Source organism: Trachinotus anak, unplaced genomic scaffold (genome assembly GCF_046630095.1).
Source record: "Trachinotus anak isolate AG129_WGS33_773 ecotype Australia unplaced genomic scaffold, CSIRO_AGI_Tana_v1 ptg000025l, whole genome shotgun sequence".
NCBI classification, from domain to species: domain Eukaryota; kingdom Metazoa; phylum Chordata; class Actinopteri; order Carangiformes; family Carangidae; genus Trachinotus; species Trachinotus anak.
This window is the reverse complement of record NW_027273876.1, coordinates 8105372-8121512: the sequence shown is the minus strand read 5'-3', so window position 1 is coordinate 8121512 and position 16141 is coordinate 8105372. Positions and strand designations below refer to the sequence as shown.

The following is a 16141-nucleotide window of genomic DNA, read 5'->3' as shown; positions in this document are numbered from 1 at the left end:
CCATCGAATCATACGCGTGTATATTTACTGTAAACAATGGGGAAAACATATAAATAAGTATTTGATAACTTTCTTAAGTTTGAAAAATCTATAAGTACTCTTATAAAAATGTAGCTGTTAGTAGTCCCAACAAAAAAACATTTCGCCTCAAAATTTCTCACATGGCTTAATTTTAAATGATGAGAGAAAACTCCAAGCAGTGACGACAACTTTTTTCTTCTTTTCTCTCTGTTTTATCATTTCAGAGCCCCACATATTTTTCTTGTGACCTTTTGGAGGACGTTAACCCCTGGTTTGAGACCCACTGGACTAAATTACCTAATTGCATAGAAAGTAGTTAAACCTAGTTCCACTAACTCTAATAAAGTCGTATATTTTATAGTAATAAATTGGTCACAAGGGTGAAACAGATACTTTAACTTGATGCCTTTACTTAAGTAGGATTTTGAATGAAGGACCTCTAGTTTAGTAGTAGTTTTATATAGTTATGTTGTTACTTTTACTTAAGTAAAGGGTTTAATAATAACATATTTATATTAGGAGTAATAACAAAATCAACCACACGGACTTGAGGATTTGTTTTAAAGTATTTATTTATTCAATAAGCAGATCACATCTGTTTAGAGAAAAGTGGGATGGCAACATGAAAACTCCTCCAGTGGCTGAAGGGAACGTCTCTCAGAATGAATGCACTGAAGCTCTGAGTCCTGTTCCTCTCCCCATCAGATCCAACTCAGGTGCACATGTGCATTTACTAAGGGATCGTCACTCTGCCACCGGTGTTACCCTGAAGAAAGTCAATCAGAGAAGTCCTGCTATGTCCTTCTCCACTTTCTCAATGGGGCAGTGAAGTTCATACCTGCAGAAGGGGAAACATCAGAATTACAGTCATAATGAAACCCTTGTTAGACCTAATGGAGTGTTTTTTTAGGTCCTCAGTCTGTAACTTTACCTTTTAAAGGGTATGCCATCTGCTGTAATGAGAAACTTCTCGAAATTCCACCGAATGTCATTGACTTTGACGGGTGACCAGTAGAATTTCTTCATATCTCCAATAACAGGGTTCACAAATGGCAAAGATTCCTGTGGTGAACCAGAAGTGACAGTTGCAACAGCTGCAGGTCTGACAGCAAAAATATACAACGTGACTAAAAATTTCACCCATCAATCTAATCCTGAGTAAAACACACTACCTTTAGATAGGTGAAAAGAGGCTCTTCATTTAATCCATTCACCTCAACCTTGCCAAAGACAGGAAACTTTGGTACAAACCCTCCACCAGGTCTCACATACTTCAGAATATTGAGGGTTTCATGATTAACCTCTGAAAAAAATAAAATAAAAAAGTATTCATTTGTTAAACATATTCCTCATGAAAACCATATTGTGTGTATTTACAACCTGTCAAAGGTAGGTGTTAGTATGTAAACAAAGCGTGTATGTTAGTTAGTGGTGGAGAAGTATTCAGATCCTTATATTAATGTAAAGCACCAATACATTAATGTAAAAACACTCCCATCCCATTTGGGAAAAAGACCAAAAATATCAGCAGCAAATGTATTGAAAATATCACATCTAGAAGTACTTGTACAGAAAACTTGCCCTGTGACTCCAAAGACTGCTGATTCATTGCATAAGGAGCATTTTACTGTTGTAATTTACCACGGTGGAGCTAGTTTTACTGTATATAGTTACCCTTCATAAATACTCCACTACAAAAATACTCCATTCCCAACATATATGGACTAGAAGAAGAAAAAATAAGCTCTGCAACACAAATTTGTATCCGTTCTTTTTTTTTTTTTTTTTTTTACTGTCGACAGAATCTTTGCTTTCTTTATAAAATAATGGGCTTTTTTAAGTTTAGAGAGGAAATCAGTTTTTGGTGGAATTGATAAAAAACATCTGAAGACAAAGACATTTGAGACATTTGAAATGTGACTCACACAGTACAGTGTTTCTCTTGGTACAGTATGCCACCAAGTGAATAAAGTGTCTCATTTCAAAAGCTTCACTGTACCTACCAGGTGACTGAAGACCAAACTGGTTGCAGGGGAAGCCTAAGACAGTGAAGCTGAGGTCACCAAACATTTCTATCAGTGCATTCAGTCGGTGATACTGAGGAAGCAGGACACAAAATCAAATACCTCTAATAGAAATGACACCATGGGTTATGAGATTGTGTGATCTGGCTGCAATCAATCAGTGCTCTTGCAGATTATTACCTCCTCTATCGTTGACCCTCAGAAGGTGGCAACATTGACGATGAGAAGCACCTTCCCCTTGTAGTTACTGATTGGAAAAAGTTGTCCATCCAGGGTCTCAGCAGAGAAATCATAAACTGATTTATTCGCCATGCTTATACTCTGGCTTGTATAGTGGACTGTAGTCAGTCAAGAGTGAGTATTCACTCAGCTATCCTGTTGACTTATCTCATTCACTCAGACATAACTCATGGGTCAGCAATTGTTCAGCATGACTGACTTCTTTGTTGTTCTGGGCAGAGGTGAGCTGGCAGGGTGGTCAATTGTTTAACACATGTATACCAGGAAGAATAGCTGTTAAAATGGTGGCAGCTGATTGGGATTCGGAAGTGAAATATTCAAAATAGACATGTGTGCGCCTGCAGCAGATCACACTCGTTTTGCTGCATAATTTGCTCTTTACAACTGACAGAAAAAGAAGTCTCAGATTAATATCAAAACTATTTTTTTTTTTTATTTTGTCCATACAAACAAAAATAATGATTGATTGTTTGTGTTTGTTCCAAATTAAATCATGGCTTAATGTTGTAACAGAACAGCACTTACCTGTGTTTTATTTCTTCATGGTAAGATTTCTGTACAGGTTACTTTGCTATCCAGTTATTTTGATGTGTTTAATGGTGACATTATTTTGTCAATAAAGTTTTAAAAGTTTTTGAGTTTTGATAAATCTTCATGAAATCAAAAAATGCTTGCAAATTCACGTTTATCCCATGTCTCCATGGTACATAAAACAGGTATTTCATAATCCTTAGCGCACTAATATGTAAATTGCCCTCAACATAATCACTGACGTACCCGGAAAATTACAACTGCTGCGTTCACGTGTTCCCCGTCAAAGCTTCCGCCCTTCATTACATTAGACCTTTAGATCACTTTAAACATAAATTCAGTGGCATTTAATTCCTGCTTAGGTAGGAAATTACCACAGTTTTCCTGTCCCACTTTAATTTCATGCATAACACTGTGCTTGCTTTGTATGCTGCTTGTAGTTTGTTTTCTATGTCATCTCTATATATCTCTATCATTCTCATGCTTTTGTTTACCTTGTATCGAACCTATGTTTTTTCTCTTTTCTTTTTTAGAAGAATAATGTTACGGATTGTCCCGACAGTCCCTGAAGGCAGCATTGGGTTTGGGCAACACCTCAAATGTCTGCAAGATGCTAAAGGAACATACGTTATTTTCGCGTTTATGTGAAGAGCAGCACGTCCTGAAAAACTCTTTATAATATATCTGACTCAGAATGGATGAAGAAGCTAAGATACGAACGTAAGTGCCTTTAAGAAAACGAGTTTTTAATTTAAAAAACAGCTGGGTTGGTGGCCCCGGCAGGCTAGCTTCTCAGCTAACAGCGATAGCAACAACATCCAAGTCAGCTGAGAAATGCAGCTGTCCCATTTATTTGTGGCAGCTGACTCCTCGGTCCATATATCACCCTGACAAAGCTAATATGACATTCTCTATTGCTAATGTAATGTAACTGCGGTTATTTTGCTTTTTAAAACACATGCTGACATCCAATGTTCCGTTAAACCGTGTTGTCGTTGCATTCAGTGTCAAAGTTCAGCTGTAAACTCAAGAGGTTTGCATTCCTTCGGCAGATGCCATCTTCTGGACCTGCCCTGGGAAGATGTACTTGTTCCGCACGTTTTGTGCTATTTGCCGCTGCAACACCTGGTCAGCCTGCAGAGGGTGAGCAAGCAGTTCCACAGCCTCATCCAGGTGTATCTGGCCAACTGCAGGACTTTCGATCTGTCCCCGGTAAGTGGTTTTGCTTTACTTTTGACTCTCGTACTGGTCAAAGAATGAGAAAAAGGCCTACTTATAGAATTATCTATTAATAAGGTTATTTTATTGACATTTATATCACTTCCCAGCTGTATGAAAAGTTTTAGTAATATAATTAATTAATTGATGTGACCTGGACCTAGATAAATGGCAGAATGGGTAGATTAAGTATTTTCCTAAAATGAGCTTCTAGCTACAATACTAAGCGGTAATGATAATAATAAATAGTAATAATACAGCATAACTCTTCAAAAAGCCTTCTGCATGCACAGTCCACTCTTGCACCAGTTTCAGTTGTAGTTTAACCACATATAGAAAAGTTATAACAAATGATACTGTCTACTGCAGGCAAGTAGAAATATTAATGACCGCTGTAAAATTTAAGACTTGTAGGGAACTGAACTCAGTGCCTGTGGCCTGCAGATACCCTGCTATATATACTGAGAGCCGTGATGTTTGCAGTACTTGAAGAAGTCTGCTCTCTGCTCTTTGATATCACAGATTGGACCATGCATTCCCAAGGAAGCGTTTTGCTCAATGTTAAAGGACAACAAAGTTCTCCAGAGCCTGTCACTTCAGAACTGTTCAGACTGGGTGACAGACAAGGAGCTGCTGCCAGTTTTTGGCCAGAACCAGCATCTGCAGAGAGTGGACATGAGCGGGTGTGTTTGGCTCACCCGCCACTCCCTGGTGGCCGTGTCCTTGAGCTGCACACACCTCCAGCACCTCGGCCTGGCGCACTGCGAATGGGTGGACAGCCTGTCCCTTCGCAGCCTGGCTGACCACTGTGGGGGGCTGCAGTCGATCGACCTCACCGCCTGCCGCCAGCTCAAGGACGACGCCATCTGCTACCTTGCCAGGAAGTGTTTGAAGTTGAGGTCTCTATCTTTGGCAGTCAATGCCAACGTCACTGATGAGTCGGTGGAGGAGGTGGCCAAGAACTGCAGGGGCCTGGAGCAGCTGGACCTGACAGGTTGCCTGAGGGTCAGAAACCAGTCCATCAGGTATATGTTAATTTCAAGTATAATCCAACTAACTTTGTGCCCACAATTTGACATGCATCACCTCACTTGTGCACCAGTCCATAATGTCCTCCATGCTGTGCTCACAGGACCCTTGCAGAGTACTGCCCAAAGCTGCAGTCCCTGAAGGTGAATCACTGCCACAATGTGACAGAGTCGAGTCTTGATCCTCTGCGGAAGCGCAATGTTGTGATAGACGTTGAGCCGCCCTTACAGAGGGCTCTGGTGCTTCTTCAGGATGTGCTGGGGTTCGCTCCCTTTATCAATCTCCAGATATAACCAAAGGGCCATCTGTCAGCCCAGCACAGGTAGGTAATATCAGCAGTATATCTACTGTACGAGCTTATGACATGTTTATATCCAAAACTGATGTCAGAACTCAACGTGAGTGAATTTATTTCCAGTATGCACCAGAGTGCAGCAGATAATGTCAGTAACAGTTGATCAGCCCTCATCAACATTTGCCTCTTTATGTTACAGGTGTCTTCATAACAGCAATCATTCTCAGCTGTATCACATGGGCACAGGAGTTGCTCTGAATATGTCAAAACAATCCAGGAAGATCTGGATGTGTTGCACTCACGTTTGTGCGGCTAAATAATGAGGACAAAGAAAAAAAAAACTCACTGGAATGTGATCAAAGGTGCATCTTTAAGATGGGACTGAAAATAATGCCACATTTGTAAATGACTGAAGACAGCCACGTACTTTTAAGAATTGCTGCCTCATATCCAAAAGATGTCACTGCACTATTTCTTAATCACTCTGTGTTGTAATAATGTGGGTTTATAGGAAAGCAGTTTTAACCAAAGTACAGTGTATTGTTTTGCTGGTACTTTATGTATATGATATTGTAAAAATGCAGTTCTCTTATGTTTCATTTGGAAACATTCAAACATGTTTGAGTTTAATTAAACATTTCTTTTTGCATGTATATGTGCCAACTTAATGGATAGGTTCATCCAATTCCCCACCAAACATTTTCTCACTTACCACTAGTTTTTTTCTAGCCATTGGTTTTATTTGTCCAGGTTTTGTTATCTCCGCTACTGAGACTTCTGCCTGGCATCACTGTTGACCATGTGTCTTCCAGAAACAACGTCCTGGCTCCTCAGGATGATCCACAGACCTCATTGTCAGCACTTTTTTACCCCCTGAAAACTGTTGCTTACAACAGTTGTTACAATAAAAGTATCTCCATGGCTAGATAGTACTGGTTTAACTGATAATGTATATTTTTTTTGGTATGGGTGACGCAACCCTTAAATCTACATTGTTAATAAAAGCAAAGGTGTATAGCCAAGTACATGTTTAAAATAAGTATAGGAATTTATTATGACTTGTCCTGTAAGCCTTTGAAATGAGTTTTGTAAAAAGTACCTGTGTTGAAATGCTGTTTTCCCTGTAACACAGTGTATGAATTATATAAGAAATATTAAATTGTAAAATACAAAACCATCAGAAATTTCCTCTGTATAGAGACACATAAAAGTGCTGTGATGTAATCATCTGTGTGGACATTAGGTTTCCTTTTATTGTAGGTGGATGGCACTTTAATCAACCTAGTGTTGACTACAGTATTCTAAGGTCGTACAAATGTATTCTTCAGTGATACTAGTAAGATGATTTAACATTAAAGCTTTCAGAAGATTTGCACAAACAAAATGCTTCTCTATCAGTGAAGAGGTTGTTGGCCTGTGTCTGTCTGTAAACAAGAAAACAAGATTCCTGTAATTGGCTTGATAGTCAAGCAGAAGAGGCCTTTGTCGAAGCGTTGCGTTGGTTTTGTTCTAGGTTTATGACTTAAACTGACACAAGGTGGTAGCAGTGAGTCAGGATATGTGTCTCATAATTCTGTCGAGGCTGCGTTACCTCTAAACTACAGTACATTCAGGAACCATAGTGATAGTCTGCTATATTAAATATGTCAGGATCCAGTGTCAGGAGCATATAAAGAGGCCAAGCATCTTTTTTCTCTATTTTCAGAGAAAAGGTCTAATGTTCGATTGGTTTGGCAGGTTGTGAGAAGACACATCCGCTTTATCATCTTGCTACCACCTGATGCAGTGAATGCACAATAAGAAAGCACACGTCCCCTTGTTGCTACAGCTAGGTGTATAAAAAAAAATCCCTCTCACAGTTTCCTCTGGTGGTCTGATGGGCAGACTATATTGTAACTTGTCTCCGTGACAACACAACAGGTCTATTTTCCACTTGATGGCATGGTTTACCCCATCTGCTGCGTGCTGTCCACAAGCTGAATTTGCACCAACAGAGAGTTGCCTTTGGAGGGCTTGAGGGATCGACCGGCTTCCTTCTGTTAGCTGTGCTGATCATCATATTGTACCGGCGTGCCTCCGAGGAGACATCCCAGTGCCGTTAGTTATAAAGTAAATTTTGAAATTTCAATTCATGAGGCAACTCAGGCTGCGCGTCATGCAGTAGTTGCTCATATTTAACCCAACTAAGCAAGACCGTTAAAACAAGAATAAGACTGGCTGGCGTCATGACTTTGCCTCCTTGAAATAACAAGTGATGCAAAATAGATAATACTCTTATGTCCCTTGTATCATAATGCACGCAAAGGCAATTCTAGCAATTAACTGTAACTTCTCAGTCTCACCTTCAAATATGATAATCAGCATAAAAAACATCTCAAGTGTTCAGTGGCCCGTCCTTGTTGCCGTTCAGCAGTCAGTGGGTTAAACGTTTCAGGCTACATTCATCATGTAGGACTTCAATTAGCATTGATCTGCAGGGAGGGGGGAAAGAAACATCGCTGTGTTTTTATATACCACCGAGCAATTTCTGTTCCAGTGATTGAGTATATGGGGGGGATTTCTCAAACACGGCCGGCCTAACATATTTTGTCTCCCTGTCAATAATCTGGCACTTGTCTAAATTATTGATCAATAGCAACTGATCATTTCATACCAAGGCACAACAATGTAGTCGCTTCATTTTATTCAGAATGCAGTTGTGGCCCCTGGCAGTGTGTAATATACTGTACTTATTAAAACAACAAATAGATTTAAGTTTAATCTCTGGCTGCTTTCAAAGTCCTCTCTGACAGAATAACGTACTGACTGTGATCCTGCAAATAAACCAATTAAAAACAGGTGACATAGGCCTTTTTCACATTGTTATAGTAGGAAAAGCACAGGCGTTACTTATAACATGAATAGAGGCTCTGTTCTATTCAAGTGTTTGCATTTTTGTTTATTACTTTGATAAGCAAAAATGGTGCCCCCAGTAGTATTCACATGTTTAATAGCTGTTAACCAAAAATGTGTGACCTATATATTCAGATATTGGATATAAACATTTTGGTGGTCAAACTTTAGTGGACAGGTCTGTCTATAGAACATGTCACTCAACAAAACCAGGAACGTGAAACCTAATTTCAGACTCACTTTTTATTTTATTATTTTTTATTTACAGCTGTTTTTTTGCTGCTGACCTGTCAAATGTGTGAAAAGGGCCAATTAAGGCTGTCATGTTTTAATCAGAGTTTAGGCTGCGAGTTGTTGAATCCCCGCTCTCAGTCTTATGTGTTGTTCAGTGTGCCTGTGAGGTTTTGGGTCAGAAGGGAGCTGAAACAATATTTTCACTTTCATACTGTCATAATTTCATTCTTATAAATTCATTTGCTCACCTTTCATTCAAATTTGGATTTTATTTCAGGAAAGACAATTTTTATTTGATAGAAATGACAGAAAACCTGACATTTGTAAAATATTTGCTGTACACATTCACACACACACGCACACACACACACACACACACCTTCCCCACATATACATAGCAGCATGTCCATACAGTACATATTGTATTATCTCCTTAAAGGAGAGGTAGTAAAAAGAAAAATAACACGATATGTGAGTGAATTACAAAATACATCAATAAACCATAAGTTGTTGACTAAATAGATATTACTTGTAAGTATAGGTTATAAATATATAAGGCTGTCAGCTAAAACTTAATATAACCATAACTTGCCTCTTGCATCTCATTAACCATTGCAAACACTGTATTCTATGAATAAAAGATGTTCATTGTGCTTGTGGAAAAGACATTTCAGGCTTTTTCTCCATGACACTATAATGTTTCTCAAGTGTAATTTCTTCTCTTAAATAGCTGTTGACCTTAAATCTACAGGTCAACCACCATTTGTCTTGTGTCACAAAGCATCCAGTCAAACGAGAGACTTGAATGTCAGTTTTACTTCAGGCAACCTGCAAATATAACTTCGCTCTCATTTTGAAAGCCGAGAAAAATAAATAATATGCGGGAACACTTTTCATGTCACATTAACCAAGCGAATAATAAAGTAAGAATCAAAATATGTCTTGTCATTTGTATGAACGCAAAATATTATTTTCATCTTCAGCATGTTGAAAAAAAAAAAAAACAGATCTTGCTCAGGAAACTAAATCAGAAAACGGTTCCAGCTACTTTTCAGTTTCCTGTTAATTAAATAAGTTCTTATAAGGTGGAGAGAAAATTACTGTTGCTGTTCAGATGGGCCCAAAACTGTGTCAGAGATTTTGTTCATTTTCATATTTTTAATTAACAGACTTTTTCTCCTCCGTCTTCCATCAGTGAATGAGTCTTTCGTTCATTTATTTGATGTAGTTTATCTCCTCCAACCATTCATATACAACCCTATTGGATCCTGGGACTTATGGATCCATCTTTTGGCCACCACAGAAGCATAACTAATGACAACATTAAAGTGGCTTTGTGAGCGTGGCCATCAAAATGTCGATCAACCAAGCAGGAAATAATGTGGGATTTTAAAATCAGCATGAATAAACATGTATGTTTGGAATCTGGAGAGCTCAGTTTGGAGAGAACTGAAGGTGTTGATGAACTTTTGGGAGATAGTGATGAAAAACGACGTCTTAAGGGTTCATGTGTGAGTCATGGGTGTGAGGCTTTAATAAAAGACACTGTTATGTGGAGATTCAGGCCGAGCACAGTTGTGTTTTCAACCTCTGAGAGGGATGAATGACGGTGCCACACAAGACGTCTTCAGGGTGCCGTCTAATTGAAGCGACATTTCAAGCTTTCCAAGGACTCAGAACTGTCAGACCCATTAGCATCCTCCTAATTACTGTGCTCCTAACCCCAGACTGGACAGGAAACACATGGTCAGCTAGCTCCGGCCCCGCTGCCGCCAGCGAGTCCACACACTTAGTTTATCTCTTCATTAAGACCTTTTTTTTTTTGTCATTTGCTCTGAATGAATAGAACATCAGAGCCAGTGTGACTCAACTATTCACTGCCTGGGTGAGGAATGTGTTGGCCCAGTTCTTTGGGATAAACCCTGCATTTTACTCGAGCGTCAGCAACACCATCACTTCGTTGTGTTTTTATTGATAAATGATGGATTCAGGCAGAAGTTATACATTCTGTGCATTTGTTCTCATAGCATCAACATTTGATACAGAGACTGATATAAGACTGATATTAGTTAAAATACCTTACTGTACTTATTGTGGTATAACTGTCAGATGGCAATTTCTCTGTGCTATAGTGCAGAAATGAGAAGCCAATTATTTGATTATATGGCCAATATAAAATTAAATGACAACAATTTTCATATATCATCAATTTCGTTATTAGTAGTTATCAAGCAAAGATTGCAAATTAATTGTTTCCATCTTCTCAAATGTGAGGATCTGCTTCTTTTCTTTGTTAAAAATCATTGTATGTTGAATATAATCTGTTTTTTTGTCTTTGGGTCAGACAAAACAAGCAATCTGAAGATGACCTCTGGGAACTTGTGACACTATATTGGACAGATTAATTAACAAATGCAGTTAAGAACAATAATCATTAGTTACAAAACTCATACTTTTGTAAATGTCAGTGTAAAAGTGACTCTAAACATCAAAAGAGGACTCCACTGACTGCTCAACATTCCTGTAATATTGTCAGATTCATGATGGATAGTTTAAAATAAATTAATGTAACAGAACCAAAGACATTGTTAACATAGATTTTAACACATTCTCCTGCATTGTCAGAACGTGGCGCCTTCATTACCCAGCAAGCAACTCGACGGCAGTCAGTTTGTCAGGAGATTTGTAGGCGTTAGCTAAAGGTTACTAATGAGCCTTGAGCAGAGATGAGGAGTTTCAGACTTGTAGTTTTCAGCTGCAGCTGACACTGACTCAAGCGACATCACTTGAAGACATTTATCAGACTTTGTTCAGCCAACTCCATCCCACAAAAAATGTATACAGCTTTTATTTTTCACATTTACAATACTTCTCCCCAAGACCTGTTGACAGACTTTAATGTGTAAAAGCTGTGAAGTTCCCCTTTAAGAACTGCTTCTGCAATGAGACACGTTCACCAGATAAATAGAAACTGCTCTTTGTTACATACTTCATTTTACTTCATTTAAACTGATTTTACAAGACAATGAACTGTCAGTGTTTAGCTTCTTTTTTTTTTTTTTTTAACTTTGATAGTTGGTCAGGTTTCCATTTGTACTACTACAAGGAGAAGTTAATCGTTGCTAACTAGCTTTAATGCTTTCTCAGTTGCAGAGTGTGGTTTTATACAAGAGGTTACCTACAGGTCACACCAATGTGTAACCCTATTTGTGTCCATTTTCCTCCTAAACCCAAATATTTTTTCATAAAATCATGATTTCTATTCTATTCTTTAAAAGCATGAGTCCTACTGCAGAGATGACCCTCCTCATGACAGTCCCCCGCTCTGCCCTCAAGCCTTCTGCCACCCAGGCTTGAGTCCCTGCCCAACAAGTTTTTGTAGCTACGCTCAATTTGCCTGCAATATAAACACACTGATTTACCTAATAGAGAATACTTATACAATGAGCATGATGAGGATTCGTCCTGGCAGGAGCATTTTGCCCTCTGATCTAATCTGGGCTGCTAAATTGTAAGTAAGTGTGTTGAACTTGTGTCCTCCAGCCAGCAGAGATCAGAGTTCAGCATTGTGCCGTAATCACAGATCACATCTTGTTATGCTTAGTGGACACTGAAAGATGCTACAGGCTGTCTCATAATGTACTTTGTAGGGAGACAAAGATCTGATTTCAGGCAAAGAAAGACAACTCTGGATGCAGTGCACAGTGGTTAGAGGCTTATATTTTATCCTTATTTGAACAATTTAATGTCTGTGGATGTGGATATCTTTGGGATTTATAGGGGGGAAACAGTCTTCATGTCTGAAGCCACAAAATGATAAATATCACTTGAAGAATTCAAATAATCTAAACCAAAATATCACCCAAGCCATTTCTGCTGTGTTGCTTCAGTGTCTAGAAACTCTGGCGTAAAGGAAACTTGCAGTATTACTTGACAAATGGAGCACAAACAGCAAAATACGTGTTTAGTACATGTCTCGGCCCGTAGATTAATGACATTAACGAAGTTTCCATTAGCACAGCGATCGGGGGAGACAGAGGCGTTCATGCGTAAATCCACATGACTGAATCACTGATAAGAGAAAATGAAACACATCTCTATGGGCCAAGAGGGGCCAGGAAACGCCACTCCAAATTAGCCCGCGGCCCAATTTGTTGTTACTTCATTAACCAACCAGCATCTGCAGAGACGGGGAGGGAAGTTGTGACCCATCTTTTGCCTAAAAAGAAATCCCACTATGCTTTTGCTGGGTCTCTGAAAACAAAACCAAAAACAGTTCCCTGTGTAGAAAGGAAGCTGGGTAGAGGATCAACAATGTGACAGCAGCTCCATCAGCCAGTTCTGTGCACAAGAGGAGTTTCATCTGGTTGTGAGTGCGAGGATGACAGTGCACCAGCGAGGACAGCTGGGTTTGTTCACTCAGCTCAGGTCTGAAATGTGAGAATAAAATTTGTTTCTTAATCACAGTGCTGATATTTTCTCCTGGTAATCATTGTTTCATTGCTTCTTTAGAAGTTTTCAGATGACCTTTCATATCTCTGAATATTTTACCATCAGAGTCGTTGGAACATGGAGTTTCAGATCACTTAAGGAGTGTATCGCTGCTTTCAAAAAGCATTTTAAACTTGTTCCCTGGAAAAGGTTTAAGAAATGAAATGTGCAGCTGAAACATTTGAAATTGAAACACTGAGATTTTTAAGTTATTGTTGAATTTGCAGTTGATGAATGGTGACAGAAGCTGAAATTGCAGTAACAGTGTAGGTGCTGAAAGATGTGTCAGTCAAAGTGTAAGAATTACTGGGAGAAATTTCAGTTAAGAGGCAGAGATGAACACGGGTCAAAATGTCAGCTGATGTGTAAAGCTTGTAACAAACCTGACAACCAGCTGAGACATACAAAAACTAGACAAACCAGACTTTGATTGACAGATTGTTTCCATCAACTACCATAGATTTTTTTTTTTTTTAGTATTTGACAGTCAGGAAGGAGCATAAACCTTACGACTGAGTAAACACTAGACAACATACTGAGCGGCTGGTTGGTAACAACTATAGATGTGGTGGTAGACGACTGTGTAAATCCTGCAAGAACGCCAACTGTGGCGTGCTCTTGTACCAAAGAAGGGGGGTTTAAAAGAAGTTGAGAAGATCCAAAGATTCATTTTAATGGAGAAAAAAATTGTAAAGAATACTGAATATTTCAAAAACACTGATTGAGATGAGAATTTTGAAGTTTGAGTTAAATTTCAACATCATATTGTGTTGATGTCGCATGCTAATGAAGAACTGACCTGTTTAATTCTGCTGTAAAATAAACTGCACTGCACTTTTTGCTGACTTTGAGTTTTCTGAGTTGCAGCTGTCTGCACACACACACACACACACACACACACAGACAACACTGGTCCTGTTGACACATGAGGCATTTTCCTTGTATTTGTGAACATTCATTAAAGCGAAAGCACATACTGACACCAAAAACAATACATTACAGACAAGGCAATAAGTGGCTTACAACAGAACACAATCTCCCCAATGTCCTTCAAAGTGTTGACTTATATCACTCTTATATCATATCTTTTTTTAACTTTTAAAGTATTTTGCTGTAATTATAGACAGTATTTCAACTACTGAACTCAAGCCTGAATTTAAAATTTGTCATGTTTTAGTGTTAGTGAGGACTGATTACTCACATGGCTGACTGGGCTGGGGCCCGGGGACCTCTGACCTTTTTAATTTTTTTTTTTTTTTTTTTCAAATCAAATCAAATAAATTAATTGAGAGTGTGTTTGTTGAAATGCAGACCAGTGAGAGTTACCTTATTTGCAAATTAAAAAAAATATATATATTATAATTGGTTAGCCGGCTGTGTCTGTATTTGGTGAGGAGTCAGGTCAGGTGGTGATGGTGGGAACCTTGGAGCAGTGGAGCAGCAAAGAGAGAGGCGAAAAAGAGAAAACGTTCCGTATATCTCGACCTATTTCCAAAGTCGGCCTGTTAGCATTAGCAAACAGCCTGGAGAGGAGGACGGTGACTTGTGATACAGGCCGGATAATGAATGTGGGAACAAGTCGCCATCAAAGAGGCCGAACACCCGGAAGTCCCTTCACATGTGCGCTGTCTTGAGGATGTTTGTGGGAAACTGTGAAGGGGGAACCTCATTTTCCCTCATGGCTAGGATTAAAAGTCAACTGAGGACAAGGACAGTCAACAACTCATCAGAGTCCTGGACTTCAATGATGTGGTGGAGTTTTCCAGGAGAAAGGTCAGAAGGAAGACCGCCATACAAGGTAGGCTTTCTCTCATATGATTATTCCCACTGTATGGACGGTCCTCAGTTAAGGTCTTGTCTCCAAGGTGCTGTGTTTGTACAATGAGAGGTGGTTGACACTGGTTGTTGTATCGTTGTGTTTCCATCCTATGCTGTGTGTCATGATGGAAATCCTGTGTGATATGGGCCGCGTATGTTTTTATTTGTGATTGGTCTTCCTTTGCAGAACAGTATGAGGTGAGGCAGTTTGTGCTTGCTCATGCCGTTCAGCTACACATTGCTGCTGGCCCAGAAAAGTATTGTTGCGATCATGTGGCGTAAACCCTGCCTGACAGATTGTATCTACAGGTGTTGATATTGTCCTTCAGATTGTGATAATAGGCTGTTGCCTGTCAGTGTAAGGCCTGTGTAAACTGCAGGTGTTTCCCCTCCACTGAGAACCTATAATTCAAAACCTCGATTGTGCATATGTGGAGGAGGGCTCCAAGATTTTGTGCCCAGGGGCCCCCACAGGCTTATTAATCTGGGCCTGAGTGAGGATACAGTGTGGGATGGGAACCTCTAAATGTGAGACAATGCAGAAGATACTTTGGTTTAGGAACAAAAATGTAAACAAACTCGTAATGAGCCTCAAGTTAACGATATGTTTTAATTAGCAGTCTTTTACATGGACACCTCTGGAATCAAGAGATGAATTATTTATTTTATGAACAATTAATAAAGTGCAGTATTTATTGAGCCTTTATCCAGACAGAGTGACAGTTTGTTGAGGTGTGGTAGCACAACTGCAAAGATGTTGTCTTTTTAAAAAGAGCTGTTAAACAGTTAAACAGTTTTTAACTAAAAAGTGCTTTAGTTCCTCACAGCTGTTGGAACTTCATGCACTGCACGTTTTATTGTTCATCAAAGATGATTTAAGGACTGTAGTCTTCAGTGAAATGTCCCCCATTGCTGCTGAATTGTGTTTGGATGGATGATTACTGTGAAGACTTGTGTTCTGTTTAACGAGGACAATTTGCTTAGTATCCGCAATTGTACATGTGACGTTCATGTGGCTTGTGCTTGACATTTAAATACTAATCAGGCTCCTGTGAAATGCTCATGAAAAACAATAACAGATTATTGTTATTCTAAAAGATATTATATTTATTATTGAAAATATATTTATTCAGTAATTACAGCATAAATGAAGAAAAGATAGATGAAAAACTAAAATTCTGGTATTGGACAGAGGTTGGAAAGTTGCAGCACATCCGTCCTGCAGTGGATCAGTGGAGGTTCAGTTGGAGCTGAGGGGCCTTTTCAGCTCTTATCTGCTGATGGAGCTGGATGTCTGGGATGGCTAGTTTCTTATCTTCCATGGCCCACTAATATCCACAGGGGACCA

General features: G+C 39.1%; 2 protein-coding genes across 3 annotated transcripts; one reads left to right on the top strand and one right to left on the bottom strand.

The window, feature by feature from the left end:
* Nucleotides 1-575: 575 nt before the first annotated feature.
* Nucleotides 576-3021, bottom strand: gpx9 (glutathione peroxidase 9). Of its 2 annotated transcripts, XM_071462571.1 has the most exons (6): nt 2811-3021; nt 2226-2321; nt 2025-2118; nt 1194-1324; nt 953-1083; nt 576-859 (listed from the first exon to the last, which is right to left on the bottom strand). In XM_071462571.1, the coding sequence occupies exons 3-6, from the start codon at nt 2089-2091 to the stop codon at nt 802-804; spliced, it is 387 nt and encodes a 128-aa protein (XP_071318672.1). In that variant the 5' UTR covers nt 2092-2118; nt 2226-2321; nt 2811-3021; the 3' UTR covers nt 576-801. The 2 variants fall into 2 exon arrangements, with proteins under 2 accessions (XP_071318672.1, XP_071318671.1); XM_071462570.1 differs by lacking the exon at nt 2811-3021 and having other exon boundaries at nt 2226-2612.
* Nucleotides 3022-3373: 352 nt separating this feature from the next.
* fbxl15 (F-box and leucine-rich repeat protein 15) lies at nt 3374-6532 on the top strand. The gene is made up of 5 exons (XM_071463197.1): nt 3374-3536; nt 3869-4028; nt 4557-5059; nt 5167-5385; nt 5558-6532. The coding sequence occupies exons 1-4, from the start codon at nt 3511-3513 to the stop codon at nt 5354-5356; spliced, it is 879 nt and encodes a 292-aa protein (XP_071319298.1). The 5' UTR covers nt 3374-3510; the 3' UTR covers nt 5357-5385; nt 5558-6532.
* Nucleotides 6533-16141: the final 9609 nt, after the last annotated feature.